General features: G+C 38.6%; 3 protein-coding genes across 6 annotated transcripts; 2 read left to right on the top strand and 1 right to left on the bottom strand.

The window, feature by feature from the left end:
* The first annotated feature begins 748 nt into the window (after nt 1-748).
* On the top strand, nt 749-3,885 carry LOC128739828 (uncharacterized protein PF3D7_1120000-like). The gene is made up of 4 exons (XM_053835328.1): nt 749-784; nt 840-945; nt 1,904-2,688; nt 2,749-3,885. Exons 1-4 carry the CDS (start codon nt 749-751, stop codon nt 3,883-3,885), a joined length of 2,064 nt encoding a protein of 687 aa, XP_053691303.1.
* A 2,220-nt stretch (nt 3,886-6,105) lies between these two features.
* On the bottom strand, nt 6,106-7,379 carry LOC128739827 (uncharacterized). The gene is given in 2 exon segments (XM_053835327.1): nt 6,106-6,111; nt 6,183-7,379. Coding segments are annotated over 2 exon segments (1,203 nt in total).
* Nucleotides 7,380-8,820: 1,441 nt separating this feature from the next.
* LOC128744775 (ubiquitin carboxyl-terminal hydrolase 20) lies at nt 8,821-17,043 on the top strand. Of its 4 annotated transcripts, none has more exons than XM_053842008.1 (7): nt 8,821-9,231; nt 9,433-9,561; nt 10,932-12,949; nt 13,016-13,286; nt 13,348-13,641; nt 13,701-14,175; nt 15,920-17,043. In XM_053842008.1, the coding sequence occupies exons 2-7, from the start codon at nt 9,478-9,480 to the stop codon at nt 16,501-16,503; spliced, it is 3,726 nt and encodes a 1,241-aa protein (XP_053697983.1). In that variant the 5' UTR covers nt 8,821-9,231; nt 9,433-9,477; the 3' UTR covers nt 16,504-17,043. The 4 variants fall into 4 exon arrangements, with proteins under 4 accessions (XP_053697983.1, XP_053697982.1, XP_053697984.1 ...); XM_053842007.1 differs by having other exon boundaries at nt 9,367-9,561; XM_053842009.1 differs by having other exon boundaries at nt 8,821-9,244.
* The last annotated feature ends 46 nt before the right edge of the window (nt 17,044-17,089 follow it).

Genomic DNA, 17,089 nt, shown 5'->3' with positions numbered 1-17,089 from the left:
GCAAGCTACTCCGCGACATGCATAACAGAGGGTGCTAGTGTGCAGGCAAAATGTGTTAGGACGATGGTTTTTAAAGGATTTTCTTCTATGTGTCATGTCAGTTCGTCAGTGCTATTACATCACATGGCATGTAAATGACAAGTAAGAAGGAACGGAGCGGAAGCTAAAGGCCCAGACACAATGCATACGGATTTTACTACGTTGCGGAAATTTGACAGAAAACCCATGGAAAAACTGTCAAATTGCCGCAACGTAGTAAAATCCGTATGCATTGTGTTTGGGGCTTAAGGGTTACAAAAACTTATCGTTTTTCACTCAAACGTATGTTTTTTACCGCGGTATAACTGGGGGGAAACAAAAACAAACGTGTAAAAGCAATTGAGCTTGCTGACGTTTACCGTGCGCACACATTGATGCGCGATTTGTTGTTACTGTTGTTAGATTTTACAATGATTTTACACGTTTGTTTTTGTTTTCCCCCAGTTATACCCCGGTAAAAAACATACGTTTGAGTGAAAAACGATAAGTTTTTGAAACCCTTAGCAAGCTCTATAGAGATGTCGATGGGGTGTCTGCCACACCTTTTTAAACCTCATTGGCGTAGATCTTCTTCCCATCTCTGATTATGATGATCATTGCATTCAATAATAATTTAATTTTTCATTGTTTGAAACTGTCTAAATCGTAGTAAACATAGCCTTGCGTTTTCACGGATAAAATATAATTTTTTTACATCTACCTGCATATAATGGATACTGTGGATAAGCTAATAGATTTTCTACAGGTAGATTATTCTAGATAATAACCGACTTTTTATTTAACGTGACTTCCATTTATAGAGGGAAAAGGTACCTGATGATCCGTCTTATGAAGAACAACTAGAGCGCCAAAAGAGGTTGCTTTTAAAGCAACGAGAGGTGGACGATTTCAGAAGAATTGCTAATGGTAAGTTTGACGAAACTGGCTCATATTTTTCACGCTAGTGTTAAACGTTAAAATTTGGTCAAAAAAAAGTAAAAAATTCGTTATGTCTGATACATATAAGCAATTTTACGTTTCTGTGGCTTCGACGCGCTTATTCCTTTGATCAGAATGCAAAATTAAAAGGCTCATGCTCGTGGTTGATGTAGAGCTACGCCAGCAGATGTTTGCGACGGAACTCGGGTCTGAACTTGCACAAACCTTGAATTGCAAATCCTGAATGGTCCATTCTTACCGAAACGTCATGATAAAAAATTCTATGCCAATGATTGCTGCGATCATGAATGGCATTTGGAGACCTATCTTCTTTTATTAATTACATTTAATAAAAGAAAATAAAAGAAAAGAAATTACACCTCGATACCTACACGGAGAATAAAAATATAGTTTCAACCATATTTATGGTTGTTTTACGCACAAACAAAAATTTCGTTTTGTTTCAAACTGAAATGTATGATTGAAATGAAAATATTTATTGTTACATCAATGTCAACTTCAAATTTGAAAATATTTTACTTTTAATTCAAAACTGTTATTTACTTGATTCAAACAGAATCTCGTTTGGAAACAACAATATTTTCAGGTTGTTATAAAAATATTTTATTGAGGCTTAAAACAACAATCATTTTGTTTGAAACAAACTGGAGCTTTTTCGCTCCGTGTACCTACTTATCAATTTTACTATTTAATAATCGAAATAATTTTTTATTGCCTCAAATACCGTAGACACAGAAAAAAATGTAGCGTAAGGCACTTTTACCACCGATTGCACACAGTTGAAAGAAGTATTTAGGTAATGCAAGCAGCATTATTATACTTTTTACATAGGATGCACCTGAGAGTACTTGGTGTAACTTGTGTAATAATCATGGTGACGGTGACTTATCATGTTGCTTCCTCTTGAATAACCATATATTTACAGACACGAAAAATTTTGATCGACAGTTGAAAAAAATTTCCCACAATGTATTAACCGAGGCAAGGAAAACGCAGATTTTATGTCATAAGCTTGACGATCTAAAGATTGAAATTCAAGGTATCATCGATCAAAACCTTATACACATGATGGATGCGATTTGCAAGCAGGAATTGACAAAAAGCTTCAAAGATACAGAACGCGAGCGAAAACGACAGGAAATAAATGAGTTCATCCAACAAATAGGAACGTTTCAACAGATTCGTTGTCAAATTCAAGAATCCAAAGGACAGAAAATGCTACTAGAGGCTAAAGAGCAGGAAGAACAGGAATACCAAAAGTTAGAAGAGGTGCGATCAGAAATTAATAATATTTTTAAAGCGCGGCGCGAAGCAGAAGAAGCAGAATGGAAAAAAATAACTACAGCGTTTGTTGAAATCAGTCAACTGTACATGCACATTATAACACGTGAAAAAGAAAAAGAAACCTTGCTGCAAAATAATATAATAATGAGAACTAAAATAGAACACTTGAAAGAAGAAATCAAGCAGCAAATTGTTCGCGAAGAAGAGGAGTTGAAGCAGCAAGAGATAGAGATGAATGAACGGTTTCTTACACCAATAAAAATTTCTCACGCTGACGTATCACAGGATGCATTCAAAAATCCGAATGATTTTCCTGCTCTCGTTGAGAGAATTGAATTAACTAGACGAACCTATGAGAACATATTCAAGCGTGCTGAATATGTTCAACCAATGAAATCGAAGAAAACATGCAGGAAAATGTTTAAGGTAAAATCGGACGTTGTGAGTTTGAATAAACATAACCATCTGTTTTCTCTCATTTTTCAGATTTCTATGAGTGTTCCAAAGAAAACTCCCATTGTTCAAATTCGTCAATTATCCAACGAAAATTACTTCCATAAATCACAACTATACAATAATATACATACTACTGACCAAAAAGCAAGTACAGAAAACCTAACAAGTTCTGCTTCTGGAAACAAAACACAAGTAATTTCGAAAGCAAAAACACAAACTGGAATATTAATTAACAAAATAAAACCAGTTAAGCGTAAAATACCAGAGTTTTATGAAGTACAGCCTTCAACAGGTTTTGGCCCTGATGAGCAAAAAGAAACTAAACGATTGAAACACTCAAGGACACAACCAGAGCAGACGAAAAATGATACACCAATAATTCGCAAGCGAACACGATCAAACTCAATCCAAAAAGAGCAAACGGAAGTACATAGAATTCAAAGCCGGAAAGAATCAATGCGAGAAGCCCACTCAAATACACAACCAGAGTTGACGGATGCAACAAATAGAAATTGTCAACAAGCATATTTGAAATCGACCCAAAAATTAAAAACTGTCAAGGAAATATCGGGTAAATCTGTAGAGCATTCAGAAAAAGTACAGAAGAGTTCTAAATCCTTTGAACAAGATTTATTTTTTAATACTGGAAAAACTTCCGAAAATGTCAAAGAGCGTTCCAAAGAGAGCTTACCACAAAATACAGAAGTTGCATTGCCTGATGATATAATGCGTTCAGAAGAAGAAGCAATGGATTTTGAAACAGAGGGTGAGGTTCCACAGGAAGAATCTGTTACCATGCAGTTTGAAAACGAGAGACAAGTTGCAACGGACAATACTCCGGAGGGTAATTTTGAGAACGTTCACCTTAGAGACGAACACGGGTTTGACGTCCATAGCTTAACCAGTAGCACTTCGTCACTTGATTTGGAAGATCCTGGTTCCAGCAGCGATTTCGACTTAGATTTTTCGCTGAACGGCTCACCGGTTGGCTGCCGCAATGGCAGTGGTGGCAAAAAGAGCACCGGCAGCGACGGTAGTGAGCTGGATTTCGATTTCCTAAATTCTCCAAAATCGCGTTCGGAAGCCACCAATAGATCACAACAGCAGTCAGGGTTCGAATTCGATTTTTCGAACAATGGTAATGACGGAGGGTTTGATTTCTTTTAGTACCATGTGCGGTCGGAATATCTTTTGAAGTTATACAGCTGCTATAATTTTAATAATGATGATCAAGTCCGAGTACGACTGTCAACTAACTCCATTACCCATTCAAGTTTGTAATATTTCATTATATACTGCTTTAAAAGCATTCAATTGGATTAATAAAAAACAATATTCTTTAACTAGCAGTAGCCCGCGTGCGTGGTTTCGTGTCTAATTGAGAGCGAATCGGTGGTACTCAACTAAACTTTCTATTATAACTTTGACAAAAAACACTTTGCGGTGATAATCTAGATTAAAACGGCGATAACCGAAATGTATGTCAAAAAGACCTAAATACACCTTTAACAAATTTTTCGGGCCTGCAGCAAATCCTGCCTCGGATAAGAGAGTGTTTGTACGGTGCTCGCACTATAGTTGCAGTTTAAGTGGCGCATGTATTAGTTTGAGCTTTGTACAAACCATGATGGGAACGAGCTGCGAATTTTACCACGAAAAGATGGCGTCCTGTCAGGGGCCTGGTTTTGGTTACTGACGAGATAAGACGCTTATAATAATAGAAGCTCATACAACGGTGATTAATTTTTGACTTCCTGCAGAAACCATCAGCGTCTCAGTTTTAATTCTCTAATAATTAATAATTCATTCTCCGAGTATTTTCTGCCAGTTCATGGTTCTTCTTATAAATTGACAATGAATGAATTCACAAGTTACTATATACAGCAGTTTCAAATTGCCTGGTTTTAACTGTTGCTGTTTATTTTTAGGTTATCAATTAAAACAAAATACATAACTGTGATCTTGCATATTTATTTGCGAAAAAGGATAATAGTATTGATTGTTTATGTAATTGAACTCATATGATAAAAGAAGTATTACGGAAGAATAGGGTTACCAACCTATTTTGGACCCCATCAGCAGCTGTACATAATTTGGACACTTCCATTTGATTTAGCTGTAAGTGTCCAAATTATACACAATTGCTGATGGGGTCCAAGACACGTTGGTTACCCTATTTATTGAAGATTGAAAAGTTATAAAGTATTCAGCACTTCTCTTTTACGTTACAAGTATTATATAACCTGGAAAAAATCAATTTTATTACAAATTCATTTGTATTAATGCATGAGCCTTACCAATTCTGCGCTTTATGAGATACCTCCATTAGAGGTAATATTTGCGCAGAACCATAGAATACATCCTGATTATTATTATGAGAATCCATCAGTTTTTCATTGTTGCTGATCATCGCTTCCATGAATTCTTTCACTAAATTCACGCTAACCGAGAAACAATGCACATATCCTGAACGTGTGCGACTGGCTGGAAGGCGTTGTGTGTACATTTCATGCAAATGCTTAGCTCCCATTTCGAGAAAGCTTATCATCAAACGGGCAATTTCATTAAACGATTCCTTGGAGTTAACTTTGCACACCAGTCCAGGACAGTCAATAATAAAGAACAAAATGCAGGCGAGGTACTGTGGTATAGAATAGAATATAAGTAATAATGATATTCCTTGTCTTCAGAAGCATGTTTTAAAAAATTAAAATAAGAACTCATTTGCAAATCATTGGCTGCTCTCTACATATTGACAGCAAGAGGATCAGAGTGAAAGCCAAGCTTTGAAGTTACACTTCTGTTTTGAAACACGAATTGGAATTTAAAAAATCATACGTTTATATACGTTTTCAAGTACTTTACCCTGACGTATTATACCTGCTTAACTAATGCCACATAACGTGCGTTGAGCATACTAAATTACCAATCAATGAATGTCGGTGCTGCTGATATATAGAAAACCTAGCCGATCTGAACATATAAATTGTCCTTCATTCTTATTTCTAGGCCTTTTATGAAACAAAATTGAATTTCACAGCAGTAAATTGCCAGGAACGAGTCTAATATCAAAAGGCTCAAAATTGCGCAATTGACCTAAACATGAGGCCTAGTTCCGAAATAGGAATATACTCAAGTCTTTTTTTGCACGGTTTGTTTTTTTTTCTCGATTACTCGAGGACGGTGCAACTAAGGAACTATTTACAATCTACGTAAGGAATGTCGGGCCCCTCCCAAATGTATTGAGAAATAAATGAGTGATCCCTAAGTTACCCCGTTCTTAATACTCAAAAAACCTAACCGTGTAAAAAAAGTACTTCAGTGTATAATGTCGTAGCTTTGTTTCTACAAAGGTTTTGATAACCGAATAAAATTCTTGCAATTTGTCTATGTCTGCAAAATTATTGATTTTTCATGAAGCTCAAATGAAACACAAGGCAGAAAAGAGAAACGTTTTGTCTTACCTGGAATGGCGCGGTGTTACTATTCTCAATCTTCTCAACCTCCACAACAATAGTCTCCAAAAGCTTCATCGACCAGCGATGAAAACGACCGCTAGTGCTTCTGTGCACTTTATACAACCAATCGGGAATAACTGTATTAAATTTGTCACTTTTATCCATTACACTCACCATGTAGGACTCTTTTGTATCTACGTTATTCGTTCTATCGTTATTAGCCTCTATTTCAGAAAACTGTGTAAAACGAATATTCGGCTGATCAATTGTCAGCAAAATAACTATCTGCTCGAGCAGAAACAAGGTTTTAACGGCGTCTTTACAGCTATCCAAGCTTTGCACTAAAATTTCCATCAAAGCGTCAGCCTTACTCCAACATCTGAAATCCTTGATGAGACTACCAAGCTGATTTTTATCAACTTCAATAATTCTGACACATTCCAGCAGAGCAGCGAGTAGAACAATCGATATTTGCTGGTTTCGTTCGTCATCTTCAAATAAACGCCAAGTTTGGGTCATCAGTTCACCGTACACCGTCTCGTAGTCTACAAGTGCACGACCTCGTGTTCGGTAGATGCATTCTTCTATGATCGTTACACCTTTGATACACAGCTGAACGGACGATGATTTCAACAATTTGAAACATACTTTTTCAATCAAATCAACAAGGTCTCTATCTAAAAATGTATACTCGATTGCTTCTTTCTCGAGTAGATCCCATGTGAAATTCCAGAAGCTTGTAAGGTCTCCAAAATTGTAGAACCAATCGGCGCACAACAACAGTTTTTTGTAATGTTTGTACAATTTGTCAACAATCAATTTTCCGTCTAATTCCATTAATAGGTAATCCCAAATGTACTTTTTTCGAATTGCTTTTTGGATTTCAGCAAGCTCTTCAGATAAAATGAAGGCAGTCGATTCGTATAAACAAACAATCAATAAAGTCTGAAACTGAATAATTCAAAACTGTATTAATTAATTTTGTAGTTAGAATAAACTTACGCTTTGATTGTCAGAAATTTGTTCCAAGAAAATCGCGATACTTTTATCTAGCATAAGGAGATCCTCTTCATAAGTCGGAAGTATCAACTCTAAGTCAAATTTATTAGGCCAAACCATTTCGCAACTTTCGATCAGTGGAAGTAGCTTCAACCGGCCGACCAACCGCTCAATGGAATGCAAAGTATTTTGTGCGCTATCCATCACTAGAGCCCAATCGAATAGCTTTTATATCGTCTTCCTGAATTTATGCAATTATTATCGTTAGCAAAATTAATTTTACTATTAATATGTAAAGTAATAACCGGTAAATAACTATTAGCCGTTCTCGATACAAAGTATTGCTGTTGCAGTTGAAAACCGTAATAATCGAATCGCGACATTCGCTTTTATTCTTGTTCTGTGTGTCGCAACTACGTCGCACGTGGTGCGCTGTGATCGCACATTGATGCGCTATACAGCGCACCACGTGCGACGTAGTTGCGACACACAGAACAAGAATGAAACCGAATGTCGCGAGTCGATTATTACAGTTTTCAACTGCAACAGCAATAAAAGAAACCTTTAATCACTTTACCCGCTTATGCTAACGTATTACGTCCAGTTTTGGCGAGATGGACCAACCATGGTCTTAGCCAACAAAACCCCAAAACAAAAAAAAAATATCCAGTTTTTCTGAAAGAAATCGATCAGCTGAGCTGCACTGACACTGATGGAACACTGAAAGCTGACAGCTTGGCTGACAGCATTTGACACATAACCTAAACACACTAAAAAAATGTAACGCATGAATAAGTAAAATTAACGCACAAATGAGAGATTCGGCTTAAAAATGAGTGAACTCTGACCTTGACTCTGACTTATCCAGATTTTTACGAGCCATAATGGCGGACGTGTTCGTAATATTTGGACAGCATTTTTGACATTTCCCTAATATTGTCAATTGCAAGGAAAATTGTACCATCCAAAGTTCGCACTTCGCTCATAAAGGCTATTTTTCATTAAATCGTTTCGGTCTCTTCGGCGCACTTATTGCTTGGAATATTATCAATTTCCCACCTTTTCGTACGCGATTAATTATAGCCGTCGCGGGCGAAACCGTCGCCAGAATCGTCGCGGGGCAAATATCGTTTATTTTGTCAAGTAAATCAATAGCTTACGTGCTAGACAAGCATATTATATACTTATAACTTATATACAGCCAAGCAGATTCTTTCTGCGACGATTTCAAGCTATCAAAAAAGTGAGCAGCGCGTTTTGGTACCAAAGAAACGGGCAATATAACGAAAAAATGCGTCTGTTTTTGTGTAATTAGTGTTCAACTAGGATAAGCGGCTCTATCATAAACTGCAGCTGCATTCTTGGGAACACTTTTCGTTGCCGTATATAGTAAATTTTGAAAGGGAATCGCCAAAACAATAATGAAGAAGAACAGGAAGTCACACGTCATGTCCTGTCCTGCATGGCATGCGACCATCACTGACGTTCCGTTACGATACGTTGCCGATGATGTTCGCTGACTGTCCGTGTGATTCCAGCTTATTCGTTCAGTTCGTTCCAGTTTCAAATTACTGTTTTGTGTTGACATTGACATTTTACAAGCATTACAAATGCAGTTTGCAGAGAAATTGCTTGATCAGAGGCAGTCAGAACTCTAATTGCTGAATAATAAGAAGACGTAAATATATTTTTTGCAATAGCGAAATAGCAATTTAGTTAAATGTGATCTAATTGTTAGCACTCATCTATAAGTAGTTACTGGAGAAATAATTGCTTAGAAGTGTTTCGTTATTAGGCAGAAAAATTAGGTTTCTTCAACTACTCGTGGAGTGTATAAACTGAACCTTAATTGCTATAGTGCATCATACAATAGTGTCGTAGCCCGTAGGGAAAGATAGTTAATTTGCTGGGTCAAGGAGACTCATGTTTTTTTGCAGGCTGGACTAACGACGTCGTTTTGTGCATTGACAAAAACTAGTTTAAAGATAAATATTTTGTACCTAATCAGAAGTGAATAGTGAATAATGCCGTTGCTTCGTATTATAGTTGATTTAAGGTATTCAAGCAAGGTGCTGCAGAATTAAAATTTGCATTATCCTTATATTTGCAAGAAAATTTAACTATAAATTGGTTTATAGCATTAATGTTACTAACTTCATGTATGTGCCTACATCTTGTACATCTGTTCTAGTTTCAATGACACAACATAGTTAACAAGATTACATAATTGTTGATGTTTTCCTCCTGCGCTTGTCAGTCATTGATTCGTAGTGGGAACTGATCCTCATTCGAGTGAGCAACCATGGCTCGCTGTGGAAGTAACAAGTGTCCCCACCTCGACAACGTCGTACAATTGTCGCTATTGGAATTGTGCAAGTTGAAAAAGGTAAGAACAAACTTTGGGATTTTTATGCATAGACGACACACAGCTTAGCGTGGAAGGGCAGTTCGATAAAAAGTAACCTTTGTTTGATTTTTTTATTTGTCAGAGGATAAAAATTCAAATTCTCGTTTATTGATTTTCTTTTCACTTTATTAATGTGAATCATGGACAATCTGACAAAAATATTGTATTCTATTGCTTTCAAAAGCTAATGTTTGTTTATTACTGTTGCAAGAAACATATTTTATATGTTTAGCTACTTGTTCTAGCCTAGGTACGAGTATGAATCTTGCATCAGCAAAAAACGAGACGTGTATCTGTACGTGTATACACATGTACCGTGAGGTGGCCGTATCCCGTGCGGTGCCTAATTCGGTGCATATGGCATTAAGTTAACAATTTCCTAATAAAACATGCATAATATTCTCAAAAACATGTTTGAAAGTGCAAACATTGTTTTCAAAAATATATTTGTTTCATTAGAATACTGTTAACTTAATACAATACTGCGGGTGACACGGAATTAGGTGCCAAGAATTGGCTGCATAAAATTAGGGTACCTCACGGTAGCTTTCGTCAGAACCACTTTGCTGTTTCATTATGTGCTAAAATCTTAAAATGTTATTTTGCGTGTGTTTCATACTATGCAATAACATTTAACAAAAAGTTAGGATAATGTATAATATGCATATATTTACAATCTGGTCCGGGAGGGTATTTCCAGTGTGCTTCTAAATTCAGCCTATTTGCCTTTTCTTTCCCCAACAAACATATTTTGCCGACATACAATTTTAATATGTTATAACTGTTTTCTCAAGGCTGTAAGTAATCTACTATTTTTTATTAAGAAAACGTCAACACCACCTGTTCTTCCACTAGATCTAGGCCATAGGCCAAAAAAATAGATGCAATCAGTTAATGGGCTGAAAATATCCTCCCGTCCCTTACATGCCACGTTGTTTATCACTACGGATCAGGTCTTGTATAAAAAGAACAATTCGGTATTGCACTGTAATTGCTAATATAAAACGAATATTTTCTTATTATTAAACAAAATTTCAATTCTTGCTGTATTTGGGGATGACAATCTAATTAATTTTGCGAAAAACAAGAAAAATATTCTAAACAATTATATTATAATAAGTATTTTCTTTGACAAACATTCATTATCATGACTATCTGCAATCTTCTGCAGTGGACAATCCTCTACCTATGCTCTGACAAAGCACGCAAGTTGTTTTTGAAATATGTATGAGTCAACGTAAAAGGATCGCAATAGTTGTGTAGTAGAATTAATTAGATCATTTTTCATATTTCCATGGAAATTTGCTACTCAGGTTTTATATGGGTATGTTTGTTGTTTTTTTTTGCAGGGTGAACCATGTACTGAATGTGAAGCAAATGGGCCCAACCTTTGGATATGTCTGCAGAAGAACTGTCTGCATATTGGTTGCTCGGAACAGTACAATGACCACAGCACAACCCATTTTCAAACTTATCGATCTCACTGCATTCACATGAATTTATCGTCACAGAGAATATGGTGCTATTTGTGCGAGCTCGAAGTGTTTCTTGTACAACAGCAACAGCAGCACTATCAACAGGTTCGAAGAACCTCCGTCATTAGTAATGATTCTAGCGATACAAGTCGCTATTCAACTAATAATGAAAAATTATTGATGTATGGAGATCGCTTTGCTGGTGGGGGTGGAGAGTCCTGTGATAGCAGCTGTGAGGAAGATGAATTTGAACGGCATGGCAAATGGAACGGTTTGGTTGGGCTGCAGAACATCGCAAACACATGTTATATGAATGCTGCCATTCAAGCCCTTAGCAACAGCCCTCCGTTGACGGGGTTCTTCTTAGATTGCGGTTCAATATTGGATACCGATCTGCTTGGAAATCAGACAGTGTCCAAACCGGGATTAGCGAAGCACTATCACAAGCTAATCAAGGACATGTGGTGCAAAAATCGTCGTTATATCGTTCCCAGCGGCATTTTATATGGAATACGTATTGTTCATCCTATGTTTAGAGGTTACCAGCAGCATGACACGCAGGAGTTTCTTCGCTGTTTTATGGACCAGCTGCACGAAGAGCTAAAAGAAATTGCTCAGCCACCACCGGAAGTACTTCCCATGCAAGGAAACCGGATCGCTAGAGCGAGTGGCAATAATCAGTCACCCTGTTCTTCTCCTTCACCATCGCAATCGGAAGCGGAATATGAAACTTGCGATAGTGGAGTCTCCGAACAATCAAGTCTATCGGATGAAGTTTCAGTCAACAGCAAACGTACCAGAAGGCTCTCTCGTTCACCTAGTCCCAATGAAGGTCCGCAAAATGTATCATCTGGAAGCAAGCAGCAATCGCCAATTGGAAGCAATCGGAGTACTTCGAGTAGTACTGCGAGTATGACTTCATCCCACCAACAACATCAACCGGGAAACGCTGGCGATCAGCAGCAACCGAAGGCCATTAAGGATAAGCTACCAGAACGGTCGATCATTAGTGATATCTTCGATGGAAAGCTTCTTTCTTCAGTTCAATGCTTGACTTGCGATCGAGTATCAACGCGGGAAGAAACATTCCAGGATTTATCGCTGCCTATTCCTGGTAAAGATCATCTAGCCGTCTTGCATCAAAATCATTCCGGAATGCCAACTACGACTCATACTACATCTGTCGTAAGCGGTGGCAACACAGGAAGTGCAGGTGGCAGCAGTAGCAATGGCATCACCTGCTCGGATGCTGTCTATCCAGTTACTGGAGACAGTTGGATTTGGTGGATTTGGAACTGGCCGATTTGGAGCTGGGTTCGGTCCTGGTTTTGGGGACCAGCAGTAAGCCTTCATGACTGTATGGCAGCCTTCTTCAGTGCTGATGAGTTGAAGGGTGACAACATGTACAGTTGTGAGAAATGTAATAAGTTGCGAAACGGTGTTAAATTCTCCCGTGTCCTAGCATTGCCGGAAATGTTGTGCGTTCATTTGAAACGATTTCGCCACGACTTATCGTACAGCTCTAAAATTTCCAGTCCGGTTCATTTTCCCCTGCAAGGGCTGGACATGCGTCCATATTTACACAAAGATTGCAAATCGGATGTTACTTCATATGATCTTTGTGCCGTCATTTGCCATCACGGAACGGTGGGTGGTGGACACTACACAAGTTTTGCCAAGCATGATCCCACTGGAAAATGGTTCGAATTCGATGATCAGCTTGTAACACAGGTTAACCCTGATGATGTTCAAAACTGCGAAGCTTATGTACTTTTCTATCGCAAGAACAACACCAAAATGACCACGATTCGAGCACAGGCAAGCGATTTGATTAACGTTCAGGAGCACGCTTCAGATATTCGTTTCTACATATCTCGTAACTGGCTCCATCGGTAAGATAGATTGATTTGACCAAAATTTTAAAAACCATTCACCTTTGATTTTTCGATTTTTGTCAGATTTAACACCTTTGCTGAGCCTGGCCCTATCGACAACTGGACGTTGCTTTGTCCCCATGGAGCATTCCCGCCGAGCAAGGCACCATTTTTTTCAAAACTAGTAGTCCCAATTCCTCAAGCTTTATGGGACTTTTTGTATCAAAAATTCGGCGGTGGTCCAGTCTGTAATCACATTTTCCCCTGTCATATTTGCAAGAAGGCAGCCGAGTCCTTGTCTAGAAGACAACGCGCCGAATTGGAAGCATTTACCGCATGTAATGATGAGTATCAGGTATTGTTTTTTTTTCGACTTCTGCTCGCTTCTTAGTATGATCGAACGCTTTTAATTCCAGTACAATGAAAACCCGACTCCCATTTACGCTATATCGATGGCATGGTTTAGACAGTGGCAATTGTTTGCCCGCGGTGTTACTACAGATGAGCCAGGACCCGTTGACAATAAATCAATTGCTGTCCCAGGTGATAACAGCATTCCATTACGCAGTGTCCGTCAAGGTTCCGATTATGCGCAGATAAATTCTACATTATGGCATTTCTTCCACGGTATTTATGGTGGTGGTCCAGAAATTGTACTTAGAGGACAGCCAGTTCCTCCACCAGAGGTGAAACCTACAAAAAGCGTTAAAGTATATATTTTCGTGTTAAATATAATTTACTTCTAATAATCTTTTTTGGTTTCCTAAAGGAAAGGGATCCTGAACCGATGGATATTGGTGAACCACCACAAACATCATCCAAATCATCGACGATTAGCAGCGGAGTTCAAGAAGCTACGCCTGAGATACCCCCTGAGGTGCCATCAAGCAGTGCTAATCACATCGTGTCACAAAAACCACAAAAGAGTGTATCCTTCGAAGATAACGAGAGCTACATGGATAACGGAGCTGATCACAGCGAAACGTTACGATCTGTTCAAATGAAGCGGAAGCAAATCAGACAACAGAAGGAGCAACAACAATCCAAAGATTCAAAAAAGATGGAAACGGAAAGTACCGATGGAATAGTTACCTACCTGCGTCGTAAGCAACTCAAACACCAGCAGCAGATATCGCAAGATGCCAGCAATGAGAAACACCATAGCGACACGTTGGACATTAGAGGGAAAAAGGATAAACGCCATCGTACCGGAATGAAGGCAAGCGGTCTTTTTGGAGTAGAAGGTATGTTGGTCGAATTCTGTTTGAACCAATTTTGGTAGCAAATCTTTTTTTTTTACGTTTCGGAAAAACTTTTATAAACAAATTTATGGAGCCCTCAAGGGAAATTTTAATGGGTTCAATGGGTACCTAGCGACAGATGATACTTTTGATGATGTGCGCAATAATTCTATTAGTTCCTCGAGGTGACTTACGCAGAATGCCCTAAACATGATGTCAATGTCATTATCGGAGATTTCAGTTTCAAAGGGATGTTTTCTTTCACTATTTAACTGGTAAAGCCCAGTAGTTCAAACGCGTGTGGTCTCTCCAGAGGTGAAACTTTATTTCATTGGTTTTATCTCTATGCTGTACACAGAGCTCGAATCCATTTAGTGTGGTCCATGGACCTTGGTCGTCCACTATGCCGACCCACCTCGCCCGCTCTGTAACGCTTTCCCTCGTTCATCTACAGTCAAAGACAGCAAACCCTTTGCGAGCATAATCCGTGTCTCGTGGCCGTAGAGCGCTGCTTGGAAGATGGTCAACTTCGTGATGTGGCAAATCTACTCAACCGAGTTGTCGTTTGCAGTCCGAAATAAGCACAATTTCCTGCTATAGTGCGTCTTTGTATTTATCTGCCAGTGTCATTTTCGGCGGTCACCAGTAAATCCAAATATCATGAACTCGGCTATCGATATTAGCCTCATGAATTCGTATACTGATATTAGTCTCCTTCAGGACTGTCCTGCACTCAGTGCTCCGATTTCACTTATTTGACTGTAACACCTCAGCCAAGCAAAATTCGAAAATGTTATGTATAACGAATATAAAGAGTCAATTACTATCCATAAGATTGCTGAACTAAGTATTGCTCTATCTTACTGTTCAGTATCATGTATAATACAATGAATGACAGCGATTAACGTCAGGATAAAGAGAGTATAACAGAGTAAACTGTCAAACACTGTTGGTACAAAGACTTGCAAATAAAATCATTCTGCTAACTGAAGTCTTATTGTGTGTAGGTTTATTAAACTTACGGCACACTCCTAGTTCACACTGGGTGGTGCACCAAGAGCGCTCTTTGCGTACTACGCAGTGTAAACTGGGAGTGCGCCGTAAATACTTAAAACGTTATTTTCCAGTCAATTATTGGGTGTATGCTGTCCTTATTCGCTGCCGCTCGTTCGGACTTGACAAAAGGAAATAACCGCTACCAGCCTAGAAAAATGCATGCACCTAAATAAAGGTGATTTCTGCGGGGGGCTGCCCTCCCGCAATGGCCGGCGCTTCGACGGCGGGTTGCTGGCGAACACTTGCGCCCTACTGCCGGCTCGCCCTGAATTATCTAGGAAATATCAACTAGGTCTCAGACTTGTAATGAGGGTGACTCGGGAATCGATTGCATGGTTAATTATATGAACCTCTGCTTTCAACCATGAATCATAGATGATTTACCGCGAGACGGCCGTAGGCCGCGAGTGTTCGTCCATGGTCCGCCGTCGGAAGCGCTGACCACTGCGAGGACAGAAATCCCCTCTATTTATGTGCACACGTTTTCCTAGGCTTACTGACTAGTAGGTGTTATCCCCTAGTTAAGCTTTATTCAACTTCACAGGGGTTTTTTTTAGTCTATTACCATTAAAAGAGTTGCTGTTCGCAACCGGTTCGAAAAAATTTAAGATTTAACACGCGATTTTTAATAAAACCTTATCTTAAACATCATCAGCCAGTGGTTAACTGATTAAAAACTATTTCATTTTAGGTAAATACCAACCTGCTAATTCGGACACCTCCCCAAATAGTAGCATTTCTCATGCTGAAACGTGCAATCAATCACCAAACACCAAAGGAAACTACAGCAGTCTAAGCTCCGCCGTTGCAGCTTCAGCAGTATTTTCAAAGTCTGCGGACGAAAGCCACATCGGCTACCATCATCACAGTAGTGCCAATACTAGCGAATCCGGGGGTAATATGACTGTTCCCTCTAGATCCGTTGACGAAATCATGCCACTCTTAACGCAAGCCTCCATCAGTCAAAATTCTCCGCCAGAGGACGAAATTGGCGAACGAGACGAAAGCGACGGAGATGGTGAGATGAATGCAACAAGCAGAGACCGGTCGCAGCATTCTCATCATCGCAAAAGTCATCACGGCAATAAAAGTGGTGGTCATTATTCTGCTGATAATGGCCACGTTGATCGAGGCATGATGGCCTTCGGCAGAAAGAAAATCAAATCCAAATATTTGAAGAATAAGCAGACCAAAGCACCTGGAACGGCCGATGGCACTGAGCATTATGCTGTCACTGCTGTTAACGGAACACATACAAGTGACAGTGAGAAATGAGTGAAGCCAGTCTTTCGACGTTTCCGCTTTTTTTCATTCTCGTGATAGAGTTATTTTTTTTTAAATTCTGTCCGTAAAATGTAAATAGTGGTTTAAATCTAGGGGTTTTTTATTCTATTTTGTCTGTTACAAGGGTTTGTCTCTTTAGTAAACGGAAGGATACTAGAATATTTGTGTAGAGCGAACTGTATTTCTGTTCAAATGAGAGAAACAAGTTGATGCAACATTATATTTTCTATTTTTTGTCCATTAGAAATCGAGTCGTTAAAAAAAGAGAAACGCGGATTTCACATTAATTAAAATCAACGATACATTAAAATTTCACACATTTGATCCAATTCGGTGTACACAGTACGCGTTCCCTTTCTGCCAAGAATAAAAGATACATTTTGTCCGTTACAATATTTCAATAAGAACTCAATTCAAATAATTTTTGCATTCACATTCAAAATCTACACATTCGAAATAATAAATCTATTTAAATGAAATAAAATATCGAAGGCAGTTCAATCTAGGTGCACATGTAGGCTTGGAATAAATTAGTGCAAAAAGTTACCTGCATTAACTTTATTTTTGAAGAAATTGC

Source organism: Sabethes cyaneus, chromosome 3 (genome assembly GCF_943734655.1).
Source record: "Sabethes cyaneus chromosome 3, idSabCyanKW18_F2, whole genome shotgun sequence".
NCBI lineage: Eukaryota > Metazoa > Arthropoda > Insecta > Diptera > Culicidae > Sabethes > Sabethes cyaneus.
Note: the sequence above shows the minus strand (reverse complement) of the source record. Positions and strands in the feature narration are given on the sequence as shown.